Here is a 21074-nt window from a genome sequence, read left to right as displayed (position 1 = left end):
TAAGTTGGTAAACTGATCAAGTTATTGGAGAACCAATTAAATCAAAGGTTTGGGAACTACTCTAGGGGGAAGGAAGTATAGGAGGCCAAGATGTTTCAGAGGGCTTGAGAGATGGACAGGGGGAAAAAATACCACTGCTCTCTCTCTACACAGTAATATAATGACAGCAAAAACCCAACAAAATAAATGTCCAAATACCTCAAAAATGAGATAGTAAACCAGAAGAAAAAAATTACATGCAAGATTGTTGGAATGCAAATGTCAGCATTTCATTCCTAGTTACATAACTAAGGCTTTTGAATATTGTATAGGAATGAATAAACTTTACAGCCTTTCCCAGCCTGTTTCTTTCTAGCTGGGTTGGCCAATAGTAGCAATGGTAGAATTTATCTGGAAGCTTCCAGTTTATGCAGGATAAATATAATAACATTCATCATATGAACAGTAGCATTAGTCTCTCAAATGAAAAGTGGATTTGATTGAAATAAAACTTTTCCATTTGTTCTATTCTCTTCTTGTAAATAAATACTAATAAATAATATTTTTTTCCATTATTTTGGAAGCAAAAAGTTAAGAGGGTGGAACATTCACAGAAGGCTTCTAAAATGAGAGAACTTGACATTTTTATAGGCATATCATCCTGGAAATTAAAGAAGAACAAACACCATCTCTCTCTTTCTTTGATGTCAGATGAAAGGATTTTGTTATTATAGACATCTTTAAGGATGATGTGCATGCCTAGCTGAAAAGGCTGGGTTTTATTGTACACAACTCAGAAATTGTGGTAGGCAATGATTTGATGGATTCTTCTTTTCTTTTCTTTTTTATGATCAGCAATGTACAATGGCCTAAGATGGTGGTAACAGCAAGCATGCACAGCTATCAAATCTATACCTATTTATAATATAACTATTAAGAGATAAGTACTAAGTTGACCACTTCATATTCTATTGGAATGAAGGAAAACAATGGAAATTATATCTCAAAAGTGCTTTTTTCAAAAGACAACTGGACTGTTTTTTGAGCAAGAAGAAGATGTTTTGCTTCGTCAGCTTCTTGGACAGTCCAGTTGCCTTTTGAAAAAAGCACCTTTGAGAAAACTATGACCTGTTTGACTGAGAATCTTCATAGACATTGGAAATTATGGTAGAAAAAGGCTTCTAATTTTTTCAGGTCAACAGTGATAAAGAATCAACCCTTTGTTTTCATCAAACATTCACAGCTACCAGTTCTACACATATTTTGTTTATGTATGAAATAGTTATCAAGATATTGCAAGATATAGTCTCCCTCAAGTTACATTTGACTCCTGATGATTTCATAGACACATCCATGCAGTTTTCTTGGCAGCCACACAGATCTGATTTCACACTGTCTTTTTCTGTGACGTTTAAACTATATTCATGGTATTTACTGGTACTGTCTCATCAGTGTAATAACCTACAGGCCTAACTCTGCTTTGTTTCTAAGCCAAGACAGCATTGGTCACCCAGACGCTGGTATTACTGAAAGTATTCAGTCAATTAAAAAACAAAGCATAATAGTGAAAGATAGATCTTTTTAGAGATGAAAAAGTGGCAAAAAAAATATTTTATTAGCTCTTCTCCAATAGCAGTTTTAGGAAAGGTGAAACTTAGTCTTATTAGGTTCGCCTTTAGCATATAGCCACAGGATAGGGAACTGAGACAGGAGGCACTGGAACAACATGTGAGACCCAGGTTTTAAAGCAATGTATTTGTTAAGTTTGAACTTTCTGGATTCCCTTAGTAACAGAAGTGGGTTCCCCATAGGACACATATGGCACCCTAGCCCCCCCTTTTTTGCAAAGCCTGAATCCTCCCTTGAGTGTACAATAAAATTCAGTGCAAAACATGGAAATTCAGCAATACAATTTTTCTAGCAAAATAAGCAGAAACACATCAAAATTCAAAAAAGAATAAAGCAAGTGAAGAAAACCAACACAGACAGTGCTGTGCCCTATATTTGAAAGCCTGTGGTTAGTCATCTAAAATAAAAGTCATCCTTAATATTTGAGGGACATCACATGATTACATGAGTGGGCAGGATTAGGGGTTGGGAGAGAAGCACACACTCCATGAGATGCTTCTTTTAGAGTTTCGACTAGAGTTTTCCCAGATTTTCCAACTTCAAATGACAGGAAACATTGCCTTCATTTTCAGCAGCCATGATTACAAAGTTGAAGAGCTCCACAAAGCCCTGGAGCTACAGTTTATCCAGATTGGCCCCTTAATTTAAGAGAGTGTAGAAGACTTCTCTAATCCATTCATTTTCCTTTCCAGAACCGAAATCAAGCTGCAGATTAGGGAGATCTGCTTCCACATCAGGTGTTCCTCCTCCCTGTGTTCCTCCTCTCAGGCAAGCCAGTGAACTGCAACCGAGCCAGGTACCATCGTTAGCCAATCGTGAATGACTTCCTGTGATGCAACATGCCAAATGTTCTCCCTTCTGTGTTTGTCTACCATCTGTTATTGTAAATTGTTCTTCTGCGTGTTTTGGTTTGATTTCTGTTTTTATGATATATGTGTGTGTGTCTCCCTTTCATAAGCAAAGAAATCTTATCGTTTCTAGCATCAAGCTTTCTTTGCAATGGTCTCCTCTTTAACATTTATTTGTCTCCATTCTGTAATATGAATATGGATCCTTTTTTACTCTATATGTAGTTAGTTGAATATCTTGTTTTGTTTTTTTTAAAAAATGGTCCTGTGTAGCAATTTTCTTTTCTGAAAAATTCTGCTTAAAAGCAGCATTTTATAAATTTGTGTTTTATATAATGTATATTTCTTTCAAGCATCTTGTCTATACCATTTTGTACTAGACTTCTCAGTGACTTTGTATACACAGTTTGAACTTGAATCTCTTTGTATTCTGTCATTTTGGGATAAGTGCATGAATAATTAAATAAAATGTGTGTGTGTGTGTGTGTGTGTATACATACACATATACCATGATTGTGTGTGTATGCATATATACTGTATATACACACATAAATCCATGCACATACATACTCAAAAACACACAACTTAATAAAAGGCTTATTTTCTATTTATCAGAAGTAATTTTGTTCCTCTGAAACTCCTAAATTACATATAATCATATTGTGACTGATCCAAAATATCCCATTTTTATAAAATAGCAAAAACCTTACAATAAGATGTCTAGATGTTAATGAAATTTTCATAGACAATGAATACCTGGGAAATTGATGTGTTCTTTGAACATGGTTTTGTATTTTCCTTCAATAGTGAGGTTCCAATGGAAGGATACATGTTATTTAATATTTGGGTACTGGGCAGGTTTTGCTGTGTGCCAGTATGCAAATTGGTATGGTCTTCAAACTGTTTGAGAAAATTTATACATTAAAGGAAATGTAATTCTTTGAATAAAAGCTGTTAGGGATAACTTTTTCCCCCCTGTAGCTTATCTAAGCAATCTTTACATGCTGAAAAAGAAAAGTTGTCTCATTCAATTTTTATCAAGAAGCATTTGGGCTTTTTTCCTCAATACAGTGATTCATTAATATGACTTGTAGACCATATCTAATTGTTCAGCTGCTTTTTCTGGGCAGTTTATGATTCTTTCTATATGTTAGTCCACATTTCGACTCCACAGTTATATTGCCCTCTAGTGTAATTTACTCCCAATAAATATATTCATGTGTTGTAGATAAATAGTGCATTTGAGACTCTCTGCTCATAACAGAAAGCAACTATTCTCTTCCCAAATGTGTCTCAAGTTTCAGTCTGTTTGCCACCAGCTCATATAGATGCAATATTGTCCTAGGTTTTGAAAATTTGAGTGAAGTAGACATCGATTTATGACCATTTGTTTAATGATCTTTTGTAGTTACAATGGCATTGAAAAAAGTGACCTTTTTTGCTGTTGATCTTTCCCAGTTATGACATCACAGCATTGCTGCAAACACATGATAAAAATTCATGCACTTGCCAACTGGCATGTATTTACAGTAGTTGCAGTGTCCCAGCACAACATAATCACCATTTGTGGCCTTCCCAGGGAGCTTCCAATAAGCAAACTCTAATTGGGAAGGCCAGCTTTACTTAACAACCACATGCTTCATTTAATGATCACAGCAAAAAAATTGTAGAATCAAATGTGACTCACTTAAAAACCTCATTGTTTAGTGATGGAAGTTCCAGTTCCAGTTCTGGTCATAAGTTGAGGACTACCTATAGGTAGCAGAAGAAATTGACCTAATGCTTTGGTTGGAATGTTTTGCAGGTCCTCAAAACTTTTGTAAACTCTTCATTAAAACTAACTTCAAACTAACACAGGAGGAAAAGAACTAGGCAACAATCTCTTTATCCCAATGAGCTCTTTTTCTATTTGAAGCAGAGGTGGGATTCAGCAGGTTCTGACCAGTTCTGGAGAACCGGTAGTGGAAATTGTGAGTAGTTCGGAGAACCGGTAGTAAAAATTCAGACTGGCCCCACCCCCATCTATTCTCTGCCTCCCAAGTCCCAGCTGATTGGGAAGAAATGGAGATTTTACAGTATCCTTCCCCTGGATTGGGGAAGGAATGGAGATTTTAGAGTATCCTTCCCCTGGAGTGGGGTGGGAATGGAGATTTTACAGTATCCTTCCCCTGCCTCACCCACCAAGCCATGCCCACCAAGCCACACCCACAGAACCGGTAGTAAAAAAAATTGAAACCCACCACTGATTTGAAGTGAGGTTTTGTTTTATGCTTCAGATGTGATTTGTCTTATCTTACAAACTTGTACCTTGTACAGAATGTCACCAAAATACTCCTTTAAGAGATAGAAAGAGGCAATTTAGACCATCTGGAAAGAGTAGACTGGAGGAGAATCTATTTAGCAGACTGGCAAAGTGATATTTTCCCAAACCTGATATGTAATAACTACTGGAAAATATTCTTCCTGCCATGATGGTATATCATCCATATCCATTCCTTATTTTGAAATGAACAATCATGCCATAAAATTACAGCAGTAAACATATCCCTTTAGTGTTTTGCTATATATTTTATTGGATATGTAGCCATATTAGCTATATTATAAAATGGGATGCAATGTTGGGAATTGATGTATATAAATAGAATAGATACTTAATAAAATATATATCCAGTGTAAAAATGGCTATTAGCTATATGCTGAAGTTCTGCATCTGCAGAAGTTGCAGAGAAGAAGCATCAGACCAAGTATACAACATGGAGGAAAAAAAGATGACATACTTAGCTATACTATATGACTGTTGAGATCATATCCAATGACATTTTTATGTAAGTGAAAGAGTTAACTTATGAAATAGCATATTCAGTGATGTCATAGCATGTTATAGTATCAAAAACTGGTGGAACAGGGCCTTATTTCACTTAAGTGTTATTAATGTCTTTCCTTAAATCCAAAGTATGAAGGCAATATTTAATCCCTCTTTTGATTTACAGTTATTTTAAAAATCTATTATGAGACTTAAAATGGTAAAGACACTTTCATATTTTAACTAGTTTATGGAGGAAATTGATGAAAGGAATTCAAAGGAGATCTAGCATTACAGTTGCTACGTTTTATGTGATTGGCCTATAACATCCATTAAGAATAGTAAAATAGAATTACGAGATTAATTTAAAACAACCAGTTTATATGTCTGAATGTCATAGCCGTAAATGAACCATCATCTGAAATTTCTAATAATAACTCAGATACACTATTTCTAGATGGGATAAAAACACTTAGGAATTGACACATTCACCCAGTGTTAAGGATTCAGGGATACCGATTCACATATAAACCAGCTTTACTACTTTACTAACTGGACTTCACATTTGTAGATTTTAGGTTAAGCTTGAAGTGCTTGAGCTCCCTTCCATTGTAGCTTTGTTTTATAAAAATTATATAATCCCCTGGCATTGTTTATACCAGTTTTGTAATGATCAATAATTTCATATGTTAAATCTAGATGCTAAGATGTGGATTTATTATATGGGCACTGATACATCATCATCTCCCAAATTCTTAGAGAATCCCGGTGACTTATAACAGCAACCAAAAAAAATATATACAGTACAAAAATAGAAATAGATAAGTGACAATTATGCTGCACCAAACACAAATGGTAGAATAGTCAATGTTTCAAGGCACACTGGGATGCTTTTACCAATTTCTATAAGATCATCACCAAGTGGACCACTCTGGCATCCGGGGGAGAATGTCAGAGCTATGTAGAAGAAATTTTCTGGCCTTATCTCCCACTCACCTTACTGGTTTAGAATATCACCAGAAGCCTCTCCCTGAGGGATGTCCTCAAACAGGTTGATTTAAGGCAATCTTATAGCATGTGTCTGCCTTATATGTGTCAAGAGATAAAGAGCCATTATAAGTTGAAACTAGCATCTAGCTAATTAGCTTAAATTGTATCCAAAACCTACAGTATTGGCCCATGAAATAGTAAAATTATCCCAGCCATAAATTCCAGTCATAATGTTGACTACTGTATTACAAACTGACTATAACTTCTGTTCAAAGGCTACCACATGTTAGTGCATTGCACAAACCCAACAATATGGCCATGAAGCCGTGAGTCATTGTAGCCAGATCCTCCCACTTCAAGAAGATTGGCAACCCCAGAACTGAACAAAGATTTTTCTGCACAGATGTTTCAATATGTTTGAAAAGGTCTCCTTAGAACCTGACTAGTTTTAGATTTTACCCATAATTGAAAAAGTTTTATACTATTTTTGAAACACTTCAGAATTATAATGAACAAAAAAGATCACTGATAGATTTCCAAAGGTGTCAGAAAGCATTGTTGGGGGCAATATGCTGACTCTGTAAACCACTTAGAGAGGAGTATAAAGCACTGTGAAGCAGTATATAAGTCTAAGTGCTATTGCTATTGGTAAATATATGTAATTTTTTTTTAATATTTCAAATAGCTGTTGTGGGCCAATGGCTCCATCTTATGGCAAATACCAAATGTGCAGGATTTTATTTTTATAAATTAGTTTTCTTCAACTTGGTTTCTCCAGTTATTTTGTAGTAGAAATCCCATTATTCCTAAATCACTATGACATAAAGCAGACTTATATAAAATTATGATAAGAAATGTTACTGTCCTGTCATTTAATACTTTAAAACGTTACTTATCATCACAGAAATTTTCTTATTGTATTATAAGTCTGTTGGCTTTTCTTTATTTTTTCTTATTGTTAGTTATACAATAACTATTAAATAATTAGTTAAATAAATAGTAATAGTAATTAGTAATAGCCACATTCTTTTGATATATTATCAATCAACTAGTAATTATTTTATTTTCAGCACATACCAGCACTTCAGTGTTGCCTAAACATAGGGAAAAATCAAATCCTAATTTATGATTGTTGATATTTTCAAGCATATTTTTTCTTGACATGGGATCTTTTCTGCATTTATTTTGGAAGAACTTCACATACTATTTAAATGGGGTATTAAATAAGGAGAAATTTATTGCAAAGTGCTGTAGTTCTTATTTTGGAATTAATACAAAAATGGGCATAATTATTCTTTGGTTGCCCCTTAATTTTATGGTGCAGTTTTTGGATCAAAATCTATATACAGTAATATATTCATAGCAAACTGCATGAAGCATATAAAAAAGGACAACATAAAGATGTGTTTGTTAAGAAAAATGGATAGGAAAATGTGTATATTGGGAGAAATGTATTACAGAAATGAATATGATTCATAAAACTGCCTCTAAATTTTCAAGCAGCTGTTTACAATACTATCTCTACTAATAAGAGCACTGTGATACTACAGGAATAATTTCTTGAGCTAGAAGTTTAAAGAGTATCTGAACATAATTAATCATAATTTAAAAATCACCATCCTCATGAATAGTGCTTCTTTTCCTATTATATTTCTGAGGTGTAAACCACATTTTCTAAAGAGCATAATTTATCTAGCCCTTCACTTCTTTCACATTCAAATTTTATTATAGCTGTTTTAAAAATGTTATTTCTCTCTCTATTTTCAAAAAAGGAGGCACCTCTATTCTTCTGCTTCTGAATGCACAGGTTCCTTTTAGCCGTCATATTGTGCTGGACAAAAGCACTGCATGACTTTTAATTTAGAGACATGAAACTACCAACTGCAACCAGGATTGGGAAAGGGATTTCTGAGAAGCAAAAACAATGTTTTACAGTTTTCTTTAGATTCTTTAATTCTCCATCACTTTGAGTAATTAGACACCTTCACCAGTCTGATAGTATTTCTGGAATCAAATGACCAATGGAAATATTGATTATTGAAATAATCAACAATATTTATTAGAAGAATCAGTCTTATACCCTATCAAAAGTGTACCTTTTTAAAAATTAAACTCTCTTTATATTTGGAGAATTTCTCAGCCATCATAGTCATTGCCAAAATTCTGAGAATTAAATCTACATATGTAGAGGATACCAGGATTAGGGAAAAAATGAGCAAAAATGACCTTAAAACTTAAAATTTCCATTGAATCAGGCATGTGCTTTTCTTGGCAAATGATTTGCCAGAGTCTTCTGAAATGCTTCTTCTAGAGTCTTATCAAAGCTATAACCATAAGACTTTCTCATGGCCTCCATTTAAATGGCAACAATGTCTGACCCTACCTAGCTTTTTGAGTTTAGCCAAGATTGACTTGGCACTTAACACTTTGAGAATTATTCTGTAAGTGCCTTTTGGGAGGTGGGGTTCATTTGTAAAAGCAGCAGGGAAATTCATTCCTGCTGTTTTCTAATTCTATTGATATATGTGTCAGTGGCTACTGAAACTGTCAAATGCTTCACTGAACAGCATAACTATTAGGGGTGTGTGAATATTTGATTTGGAGTTGAAAGTGAATTAGCTTAAATCTCCATACTGAATCAATTTTCTCAACTAAAATGCTTATTCTAAATATAAATGTTAAATTTATAACATTCAGTATATCTGAACTGATTTAAATTGAGTTGACCTGATATGGATTTCTTTGCACATGCCTATGTGCACTTTTATATTCCAAATCATTATGAAAGAAATTGTTCCAGTTTGAATGATTCAATCAACAGTTCAAATTGAACTAATGCAATGATTGCTATCAAATAGTCGCACAAGTTCTCATGCTCTTAATAAATATTAGATCTAGCAAAGCAATGGCAAGAGAAGTAAAACTACCTGGGCCTAAAAAGAACTGTAAAAATTAAACTGTCCTTTACAATACAAAGTGAGGTCCTTGAAAGGAAATGAGAAATCTTAATTCATTGATCAATTTCACTTTTATTTCATCTTTCAATTCATTTTTCTATTCTGAAGATGTATGTGTTATTTTTTGCCGGACAAAAACATATACAAAAATTTGTAGCGACTCATCTACATTTGCATAGAAAGAATTGCAAACAGATGTGAAAATAGGAGAGATGAACTAAAAATCTGAAAAATAAGAAACCTAATGAAATTGGATTTGAAAAAAAAAATGTAGCTAAGCTTATATGATTCAGCTCATTCCCTTAAGAATCAAGAATTCAAAAGCTTTCTACCTGGATTAATGAATATATCAACTTTTCTTCAATTTATGTTTTGATATTTCAACTGGTTCATAGCAGAAAAATAAGCTTGGATATTTTTACTTAATTTTATAAAAGACACATTCCTTCAAAAATGCTTCAACGAGAAGAGAATTTCAAATAAATTCTTATGGATGGAGTTTCTGCACTTATTAAGAAGTGGCTACAGAAGGTGTGTGTTACTGTACTACTTTTCATTTTATAATTACCCATATTTACAGAGGATAGATAGACTCACTCTACCAACCCAGATATTGGTTACTTGAGAATCCCTGCAGATGAAGCAATAGGTAGCCAGAAGAAAGACAATACAGGTAGTCTTCAACTAAACAGTTTCATTTAATGCCCATTCAGAATTACAATGGCACTGAAAAAAAGTGACTTATGACCATTTTTCACACTTACGACTATTGCAGCATCCCCATCAGAGGTGGGTTTCCAGCAGGTTCTGACCGGTTCTGGAGAACAAGTAGTGGAAATTTTGAGTAGTTCGGAGAACCAGTAGTAAAAATTCTGACTGGCCCTACCCGCATCTATACTCTGCCTCCCAAGTCCCAGCTGATCGGGAAGAAATGGGGATTTTGCAGTAACCTTCCCCTGGAGTAGGGTGGGAATGGAGATTTTACAGTATCCTTCCCCTGCCACTCCCACCAAGCCATGCCTACCAAGCCATGCCACGCCCACTAAGCCACACCCGCAGAACCGGTAGTAAAAAAATTTGAAACCCACCACTGATCCCTATGGTCACGTGAATTCTGATGCTTGGAAATTGGCTCATATTTATGTTTATGACAAGGTTATGTGGTTGCAAGTCAAGGATTACCTGTACAAAAGAAAAGAAAGCCAGCCCACCTTATTTTCCTTGCCAGCAGAGATATGATTGGCTACATTGCATTCTGGAGACAGCAGTTTTCAAAATAACATACTTGCTTCCTACCTCTTGTCTCTGTGTGTATGATCTTAAGAAATTGAGAATTACCATACTTTTTTCTTTAGAGGAGGGGTGTCCAAACTTGGCAACTGCAAGACTTATGGACTTTGACTCCCAGAATTCTCAAGCCCCTTGGGAGTTGGGCGGCATAGAAATGCGAAAAAATAAAATAAATAAAATAATAAATAAGTCAGCCAGCCAGCCAGCCACAGATCTTAAAGTTGTCAAGGTTGGACACTCCTGCTTTAGAATGCCTCTTTTCTTTAAACATAATCAGAAAACTTTGCCACCATTTCTTTGCCAACATATTTGATCGGACATTTCAAAAAATGATTTATCCCAGTTGGGATATAAAGGCAAGATTTTTTTTCTCATGTTGTTTATAGGCTTGTAAATATTGATAAGTCTTTATAAAAATATGGCAAAAATAAATATTTACACATATCTATGAACAGTCTGTACCAGTGGTGAAATGTAAAATTAGTTACTACCGGTTCTGTGGGCATGGCTTGGTGTGTGTGTGTGGGGGTAATGTGACTGGGTGACCAACTTTTTTTTTTTTTACTTTTAAAAGCATTTTTTCTACAACCTCTTCAGCTGAAGAGGTTGCAGAAAAAAATACTTTTAAAAGCCTCTGACGATCAGGCAACTCAGCTAGGATCGTCAAAGGCTTTTAAAAGCATTTTTTTCTACAACCACTTCAGCCGAAGAGGTTATAGAAAAAATGCTTTTAAAAGCCTCTGACGATCCCAGCTGAGCTGCACGATCATCAAAGGTCATCAATTTTTTTCAGCTGAAGAGGTTGTAGAAAAAATGCTTTTAAAAGTTAAAAAAAAAGCCTCTGATGATCGCACGGCTCAGCTGGGCATGGGGGAGGCACGGAAGGATTTTTGCTATCGGTTCTCCGAACCACCCACCACCATCGCTACCGGATCGGGCGATCCAGTCCTAATCGGGAGCATTTCACCTCTGGTCTGTATTATAATTTCTACAAAAGATCCATCAACAGAGTATCCTCAGAATGAAAAAAGGAAAGAAAATTCAAATTAATTAATTGTAATAGCAGCAGTCTTAGAAGTAGAAACAACAATAACCGTAGGCCTATAGGTACATACTGCTGCTATGTTCTGCTACTATTCCTGTTAATTCTTCTCCTAATGTATGAATTGCCACAATTTTGAAAGTGTAGATTTGTTTATTACTTCAGGCAACAATGATAAAACTTTATGGTTTCTTTTAAATATTCAAAAATATGGAGTGAGAATGTAAAATTTGCTGGTGCCATAAGCAATGAAAAAACCTATCTTGCTCCATCACTAATGCTCCATCACTAATCAGTTCATTATCAATATAGCCTGATCTTGCTGAAATGTTCTAAAGAAAACTTCTTAGAGAAACCTGTTGGGTCAGAAGATGAGAGTCAAGACAAGAGAAAAGGAAAGAGACAGTAATTCATTATGTGTAGTATTACAGATCTGTAGTACTACAGATAGTTCTACAGAATATTACAGAATCAATATGGGTTAAAAATGTGAAACAGTGATGCTACAAAAAATAATTCCCTCTGATAAAATTATATATCACAATCTATGACTTACAGTATTAAATAAAGCACCGTTCATTGTGGAAACATTTTCTTGATATAACCAATTAGTGGGTTCTCTGGAATATCTTTAAAAATTTAATGAATTTGGTTATACCTGTCTTTGATATTTCCATCATATTGTCACAACTTATTGTCTTCGTTTCAGACTGGATTCTTATATTTTTGCTGATCTCTGTAATATAGATTTCCATTTCACAACATACAATAAAACACATTTTCAAAATGCATGGTGTCCATATAACATGATGAATCACAAGTAAAAAAAAATATTTTAGAACTTAGCAATATGTATAAAACCCACCCATTAAGCAAGGTTATCATTTCAGACATAGTTCAGGCATAAATTTGTGATTGAGTTCCTTCAAATTCTCCTAGCATAATAATTATATACTCTTAAATTTTAGAATCTGCCCAACCTTTTTGCAGAATCTCAACATAATTTTAATTAAGGTTCTTAGATGTTAGAAGATGACTTTATCTCAGTATTTTTGATAACCACGAGAGGGAGCAATTGGTCTTTTTTCTTTTAATACTATCTACTTTTTTTCCCAAAGACAACTGCTTGTACACTAAAAATTTAGTTTTTAACCTAGCATTTTTAAATCTGCTTTCAACCACAGCAGCAAGCATTTAACTGCCTTATAGTTTTCTGTTCAACTGATCCCGAATTAGATATGTTTCCTCATAAAAGTGTCAACATAGATTTCCTTTCCTCTGCTTTCCTTCTCATTTTAAAATAGAACAAGCTGATTCTTCTTTTATGTAACATCTAGGAATTGTGTGACTAATATTGGCACATAGAGAATACTGTCTGCCATGCAGATAAAGATGTATGTGCTGGGTGTCCCAGGAGATCCCTCTTAACAATTAGCTGGTCTAATAAAGCAAATTTCTACAACTCATAAAAATACATCATCAATATTTTGATTGACAGCATGAACAGCTGGTCTGTTCTTGGAGTCTTTCCTAACCCCTTTCCCCATATATGTTGAAGACATTAAATTTTGAGGAATGCACTACTTGATTGAATGTTGCCATCTTTAAATGGACATGATTAAAAAAAGAACTAAGTAGAATTTCGTACACAAGAAAGCTGAGCTACTTTTGGGTGTTGAAATAATAATGTACACTTCTGCCATGTATCTTTCGATTGCAAGTCGTTTGAATTCTAATATTACACATGCAATTGTCCATCATATGAAAACCTGATAATCTGGTAATATAGATTATTAAAATAACTGAGACTAATTTCAAGCTGGTACGAACAAGATTTTCATGGCAGAAAAGACAGACCACAGGCAAACCTATGGCATTGTGTAAATGTTATAAGAATTCCCACAGATGTCTCTGAAATTATTTATGATCAGCCAGTCAGATAGAAGCTGGAAATAACAGAAAGTAGAATGCAAATGATTTGAAAATTGCTATATTTAGCTTAATTTTGGGAGCTCTTGAAGGACAGAAGGAAGATAAGCGTACAGTAGAAATTGCAATATTACAAGAAAACAAGAATTCAGCACATGCCTAAGACTGCAGACAGAAAAGGTGTGTGTCGGGGGGTGGGGAATAAGAATGCATAGAAATAGCTATTAAATTACTTGTAGTATCCTGTAGTTCCTTAACTTCTGCTCCTGCACTTCTAACTATTCAATCTCAGCAAGATACAATATATAAAGATTTAAATCAATTTCAGATAGTTGTTTTTATGAACCAACAAATTAGTGACGCAACAGACATGATTCTAAGACTGAGCCACTGAATGGAAAGGAATTTACTGTATGCCCTGGAGTGGAATGGGCTGGTCTCAATTCAGTTTCAACAATATTTGTAGCATAATTTGTCTGCATGTAGATGTGGCATACATGATCATGAACCTTTTTAGAAGGGTTCCTCATAAGGTAAAGGTAGCTATTTACTCCCAGCTTTGTTGCTTTATAAGCCATTTTTCAGATCTTTAAATGGACAGCAATACTGATTAATTTTTACCCATTCCCTCCATTTAATGAAGTATTTAAAAAGCATTTTTAGAAAATTGTCCTGTTATGCCTAATCTTCAGCAATAACAGAAATCCATCAATTTTTTATTAGAAAAACTATTAATTGGAATCCATGATTTGTCTCCTTTTCCAATTAATTGAATATTCTATGACAATTTACAGCAAGGAATCACAGATAACATTTTATCATAAGTAACAACTCTTCAGGGTATAAAAAAAGTTAATGTTTAATCCCTGATTTGGCCTTTCAGCAACATTTATTCAATTTCTTCAATCTTTTTCTTCTTCATAGTTTATAGTGCAATCCTAGATAACCTTAAATACAGTTGTGTAAAGTATGCAATCTTAAGATAATTCCAATCACACTTTCTTAGATTATTTTTTCCTATTCATAAATATTTATATAGATATAAGCTTTACTAGGAGACTTACAACCTAATGTGCATATACACACACATATAATCTTGAAACAATGTATAACAATTAAAGGTACAATTATAAGAATATCTTCTTAGAATAAATCCTATTGATTCAATTCAACTTAATAAATGTGTAAAGAATTGCAGCTGATTAAGATGATTATTGTTGATCATGTAGATATATTGTTTCATTGATTAATTTGAGGTCAGACTTAACTTCCTGGTTAAGTGAAATTTTTCATTTGTGGAATCATTTTTTTCCAAAAAATCAAAATATGCTGATTAAGGTGCATTACCCATTTTTAATGTGCTTTGGCGGAGCTATGTTTTAATACTTCCTTTTTTGTACGATCTAAAGTATTGTCGTTTACAAAACGAAGACTGGAAATTAGATTGCTGACATTTTGAAGTTGTTTTTTTATTTTCTTAGCAAGCTAAGAAATAAATTACTTCCCACAATATTGTTGAATTGCTTTCAGACAAATTCCTTTTTTCCACCTCTGTTTGAAATGCTGTGCCTTCTTTTCTTTTTTAGTGTACCTTTATGTTTAATTCAGGGCAATAATTTTGTAGAATATTATTCATACATTTAAGAACACAAGAATAAAAACACTGATATAAAGCCGAAGCTTATTAAAAAAATGGGATTGTGTGTCCTGTCTTATTAAGGAAAATAAAGAGCCAATTGAGACTATGATATAAATAGAACATCATTTGTTTCATCTCAGATACATTTCCATTTTGTTAAGAAATACAGTGGTTTTTTAAATCATTTTGATATGAAAATACAGTGGATTTTCTGTATTTATCTGTGTGTGAGAGAGGGAGACACTACACAGTGTACTGTGAAAAGATTCTGTTTTTATCACCATCACTTTGTTACATCACAGACTGCTCTAGCCTTGTTGCCATGGTGATCATGATTTCATCAGATTCCCTCAAATGTTTGTATAGCCTTATACAGTATATTGCACTTACGGCACCTGTATAGTACTTTGTCTGTATACTGTATGCCCATAATTATGTATATCTATTCACCCATGTATGTATGTATAGTTTGTTTATATATCTGTATATGTACATGTGTCTCTTCATAGTCTATCATTGAAATGTTTGAATTCTTCATATACATTATATGTAGTATGCAAGTTATAATCAAGTATGGATGCCAGCACTCACTTTTGATAATTTATAATCTTCATTTTGTCTTGTTGAACAATGAAAATAAAACTTTATGTATTTTAAATGAGAATTTTAAAATATGATTACTTTTCTATTTTTTTAAACCTCTACAATAACCCTTTAAATCCAGGAGGGGCTCATACCATTTCAATTAAGCTTCCTGCAGAATGGTGTTTCACATGTATTCTCAGATGACCTAAAGAAAAAACCAACATGCATTTAAAACAAATATTAAGACCAGCAAGACCAAAGTAGTACTGATGAGATTTTCAGATAAAGAAAGCAAATATGTCATCAGGAGAAAATCAGCACAGAAACAACAAACTAAGGATTTCACTTCACTTCTCTTCTTGAGAGAATGTATATATTCATTACTTTACATTATTTCTATGATATCCCATTACTAAACAAAAGATAACAACAGAACAGAAAAATAATAAGCCAATTCACACATTAATAAAATAAAAATTTATAACTTGACACAGTGCATAATATGCCCTAATATGTATAATTTATTCTGCTATTATATAAATCAGGGGTGAAATCCAGCAAGTTCTAACAGGTTCTGGAGAACCAGTAGCGGAAATTTTGAGTAGTTTGGAGAACCAGCAAATACCACCTCTGGCTGGCCCCAGAGTGGGATGGGAATGGAGATTTTGCAATATCCTTCTCTTGCCACGCCCACCAAGCCATGCCCACAGAACCGGTAGGGAAAAATTTTGAATTTCACCTCTGATATAAATACCTGTGCTTGGAAAAAGACTGGCTTCTTATATTAATACTGCTTATAGCTTCCATGCAAGGCTTTGTTCTTAATCATTTTTAGCCATAGGCAGCCTTAGCCTTAGCCATAGTCAGAGTTATCACATAGAAAGACCCTACTAACTTCCCCATTCCTGGGTTTTAGTTGGCAGATTAAAAAGGAGGAGGAAATTGCTACTAAGAATTGGACTAATATGGGAAAATTCTTAGTAGTTGCTATGTATTTAAGGCACTGATGAGCATTCCTGATCATGCTCATCTGCGATTGCCTTCTTCCAAGAGTCTCAACCTGTCCAGCCAGCTGGAGCAGAATGGACATCCTGAAGATCCCACCAGCCAAAGAGCTGGCAAAGACTAGAAGACTGAGTTTTTCCACAGTGGACCCTGCTCTATGGAACATCCTCCCTTTGGAGATTAGAATGGCCCTGTTAGCTTTCTCTAAGGCCTTAAAAACCTGGTTATCTTCTGAGCTCTAGGCACTGAATCTGATCAAGAACCCATTGCCTAGTATTTCTAACTAGTCAAGTATCTTGGCTATTATGTATATATTTATTTTGGATGCTTCTATTGTTTTAAAATGTTTTTAGTATTTTGACTGTAATATATGAATGATACACTAGGCAACTCATGGCCTGTTGAGTAATTGTTTTAGAGATATTTCATTAGATTCCTCAATGACTTCAACAATGGCAGAGCTACTAATGTACCACCTTCAAGTTCTTTAAAATATAGGTAAATATTACGAGATGTATCTGCCTTGAAAATAGCCTGATTTAAACTGTATGGCAGAGTGAAACATCAGGAGCTAACCACAGAAAAAGTTTGGTGACATTTTGTGTTATGTGATAAAACATTTCATGACATTTGTATTATGTGATAAAATGTTCTATGATAATTTTTATGTCATAAAATGTTTTCTAAAGTTTTCCAAATTTTATGGGAATTATGATCACAGGATTTTGGATGCATTCTGTAAATTAGCCGATCAGAGGTATCTTGATTCAAAAATAGTTGCCCTATGATGCACTCTTTTGCCTGGTTAAAGGTTACACACAAACAGGAGAGTTTTAGTAGCATATAGTTTATGGAATCATTTGCAGTATCATTTAAAAGACTGATTTATTCAATCAGTTCTGCATATTGTTATAGCTAAGCATTCTTATATTTTAAATAAAGACATGAAAAACTTCTGGCTTCATCATTGTTTAACTTGAAGCTAGTTTCAGCTTCATTGGGCCAACATTTCAGCACACTTTTTAACCTGTGGTTGACTAACGCATTGCATGCTGTTACTTTTCCTAAGAACTAGGTAAAATGAAGAATAAAACTTAACATAAAACTAAGTAAAATATCAAGGAACCATAATCACAGGAATATGCAGAGAATGTACATTTACAATATATTTATAAGAAATAAAATTAAAAACTTTTTTCAAAAAAAAATTGCAGGAATATCACTGATCTCCTCAAACAGATGGCCATTGTAATTCCTCTTTCTTCTCTGACAATTCAAAATTAAAAAAAAGAAAAGAAAAAGAAACATAGCTGTATAGACATCCCCAAAACTCAGAAACTAGTAGGCAAGTTTTTAAAAAATCCAAATGAAAACAACAATAAAACAGATATCATTACCAAGCTAATTTTGAATTTTGGAATATTTGTCACTGTTTAGCACTTTGGGTAGACTATGTCAAAATTGAGTAAAAATGTATCTAATGTGATGGAATTTGTCAAAGTTCCCAGCACATCTCTTTTCACAGTAACTCACTAAGTAAATATTATTTGGAAAAGTAGCTGTTGCCCTACAGCTCCTAATATGTTTCCATAGTGATATACAGTATATTTTGCCCTGAGCATTTTCTATAGTTTTTATTTCTACACCTCATTCCTCCAACTGGACACTTGCCACCAAAAGACTCTAGATAAAAGCTTGGGCAGTTCTACTTATTGGACCTCCAGATAATCAGTAACGTCACACTTCACAGTGGGCACATTAGTGCTCTGAAGCCTCGCAGTCTTTGTTAGGAACTATCTCTACTAACATAAAGCATACTTACTTTTTAAGGATAATAATTTCCATTCAGTGAATGTTAATTATATTATTTGTCCTTGAGGATTTTTTCCAGGTAGACTGATGGATTTACAGAACCGTAAATTAATAAATTATTGCAATCTCATGTATTTTCTTGCTGGAAGAAGGCCAAATCTTCATAAAAAGAGGTGGTGAGAGAGGTGGTGAGAGAGGTGGTGTGAGAGAAAAGGAGTATCTATCTCTCCCTCCCTCCCTCCCTCCCTCCCTCCATCTCTCCATCCATCCATCCATCCATCCATCCACTCATCCATCCAAAGACACACACACAACAACAACAACAACACACACACACACACACACACACACACACACACACACACACAATATAACAAGATCAAATCTGGATTGGTCACCGGGACCAGGGATTTACTCTTCCAAGCTTTCAGACTCTTGCTGGAGCCCATGGAAGCTTGGAAGAATAAATCTCTGGTCCCAATGACTGATTCCCAGTCCCAGATTCGATCTTGCATTGTTATTCTGAAGCAAATATATTTGCCTTCATTCATAATATAACAACAGCACAAGATCTTCCATCTCTGGGTTAATTGTGTCGAGGACTTGTTTCAGAAAATTAGATGTGGTTTCTAGATTATTGGATTCTTTCGTTTTTAGAATAGCACAAAGGAATGGATTTGGGAAACCAAGAACAATACTAATTGTGAAAAACATATTTCACTAAACCTATTGTGAAATTCATTCCAGGGATTAATGAACAATTTGAAAATTCTTGAATGCTGAAGCATAGTCATTATGATACAAAATTCTATATTGGAAAGTGTGTGAACATCATTCTAAAATTGAAAATATTTTCAGTATGGAAAGTATGGAAATGACATGTATAGAATCAGTGTATATTGTATACACAGTATAAACTAAATCTCTATGGAGATTCTCCATCATCCAGGACATGGTTGTCCCAAAGATGCTTTTTCCAAAAGGCAATTGGATGTGGGTTTTTTTTTTCCTTTGAAAACATTTTGCTTCTCGTTCATTCTTCATTCAAGAAGCTGATTCAGTTCTAGTCAGTGTTATTCTGTGAATTCATGATGCATTAGACAGCAGTATTCATGACAAACCATGATGATGTCAAAACATTGACATCACAGTCTTATAGTACAAATATCACAGTCTTATAGTACAAATAAGAATAATATGTAAGTCACAATATTTGTGTGATGTTGTAAGTCACAATATTTGTGTGATGATGTCATGACAATTAGGTCATCATCCCCACCCCAACTGCAAATGCCTACACCTTTAATAACTTAGAAAATAAATTTTCTTTGTTAAAAAGTATACCCCGATTTATTTAAGAAAACACCCTGCTTTTAAGATTACAAAAATGATTTGAAAATCTTGTCTGGTATAATTCATTTTATTCTCTTCATTTCAATCTTTTTTTTAAATTCAAAATAGAAACACAATAAATTGTTAAAAATTCACATTAGAAACAATAACACAAAGAAAAATTCCAAAGCAAAAAGTGGCAGAGATTGAAATCCAGAATAATTAAACAGAATAAATTAAAAAACTATGATACCAAAAGGACATCAAAATTAATGTTATATGCATCTCTCTGATGAGCATCCACAGCCTTGTCTAAGCTAAAGTTTTAGTATTTTAAATGGTTGGATAACATATTGCCCAAGGATTCCTCTGTACTTTCTTCATTTCAATAACAGAAGAAAACTTGACAAGCACGCAAACACATAAAGACCATTACAAGTGAGAAGGCTTTCTTTCAGGCGGTTGATGAGCCGTGTGTAAGCTTTGGAAGTCATATTAGGCCGGAAGCTTCAATGCTGCCACCTTCTCATGTGTGGGAAAGTAGGAGGGGGGATTAAGGAGAGGGGTTGTTAATAGACATATTAGCATTCTTCCTGTCGGTCAAGGTCAGGGCAATCCAGCATCTGGAGAAGGAGTGGTCAGGGGGCTGGGTCGAGATGGAACGGACGTTGATTGGAACATGTGATCGACTGGGGAGAAAGGGGATGGTTTTGGGAGTTTTGACTTACTAAGGGAAAACCCGGGCTTTTCAGATTCAGGTTTTCCCAGATGTGCTAGTTTGCCTATTCTAGTAAAGAGAACTTTGGAAAATGCTTGCTTCCACATCTTTATTTGGAGTTGGGGTTTTTCTGGAACGCTGACACCATGGTTATTCAGATAAGCAAGACATTTATATTATACAATATTCTTCTATTGTACACTTGTCAATAGAGCTAAAAAGAATATTTGACAATATTAAACTTTGCTTCAGAATCAAATTGATATCTTTACCTCCTTATAACATAACACAATAATTTTAGGATATTGCAAAAACACAATGTTCAAATGAAGTGTTATTCTTGATTCATCTCCAGTAATGCGAGAATTTATTAATTTCTTTTTTTATACAAACACAATGGTATCTAATAAGTCTGAAATATTAACTTTTGTTGAATAAACTGTAATCTAATATCTATTTATATTTTTAATATTAAAACTGTTTCGCATTTTTACACACATTCCTTATCAGTCCTTA

At 34.1% G+C, this 21074-nt stretch overlaps 1 protein-coding gene across 2 annotated transcripts in view; it reads left to right on the top strand.

Annotated features, from left to right (window-relative positions):
- The window catches only part of NYAP2 (neuronal tyrosine-phosphorylated phosphoinositide-3-kinase adaptor 2), a 133741-nt gene that overhangs the window by 102563 nt on the left and 10104 nt on the right, over positions 1-21074 (top strand). For both annotated transcript variants that reach the window (XM_034439380.3, XM_034439379.3), the window contains exon 6: positions 2301-2404. In XM_034439380.3, coding sequence (XP_034295271.2) covers positions 2301-2404 — 104 coding nt within the window. The remainder of the gene's footprint in view (positions 1-2300; positions 2405-21074) is intronic.

This window comes from Pantherophis guttatus, chromosome 6 (assembly GCF_059756535.1).
Source record: "Pantherophis guttatus breed Tessera chromosome 6, ASM5975653v1, whole genome shotgun sequence".
Lineage (NCBI taxonomy): Eukaryota > Metazoa > Chordata > Lepidosauria > Squamata > Colubridae > Pantherophis > Pantherophis guttatus.
Note: the sequence above shows the minus strand (reverse complement) of the source record. Positions and strands in the feature narration are given on the sequence as shown.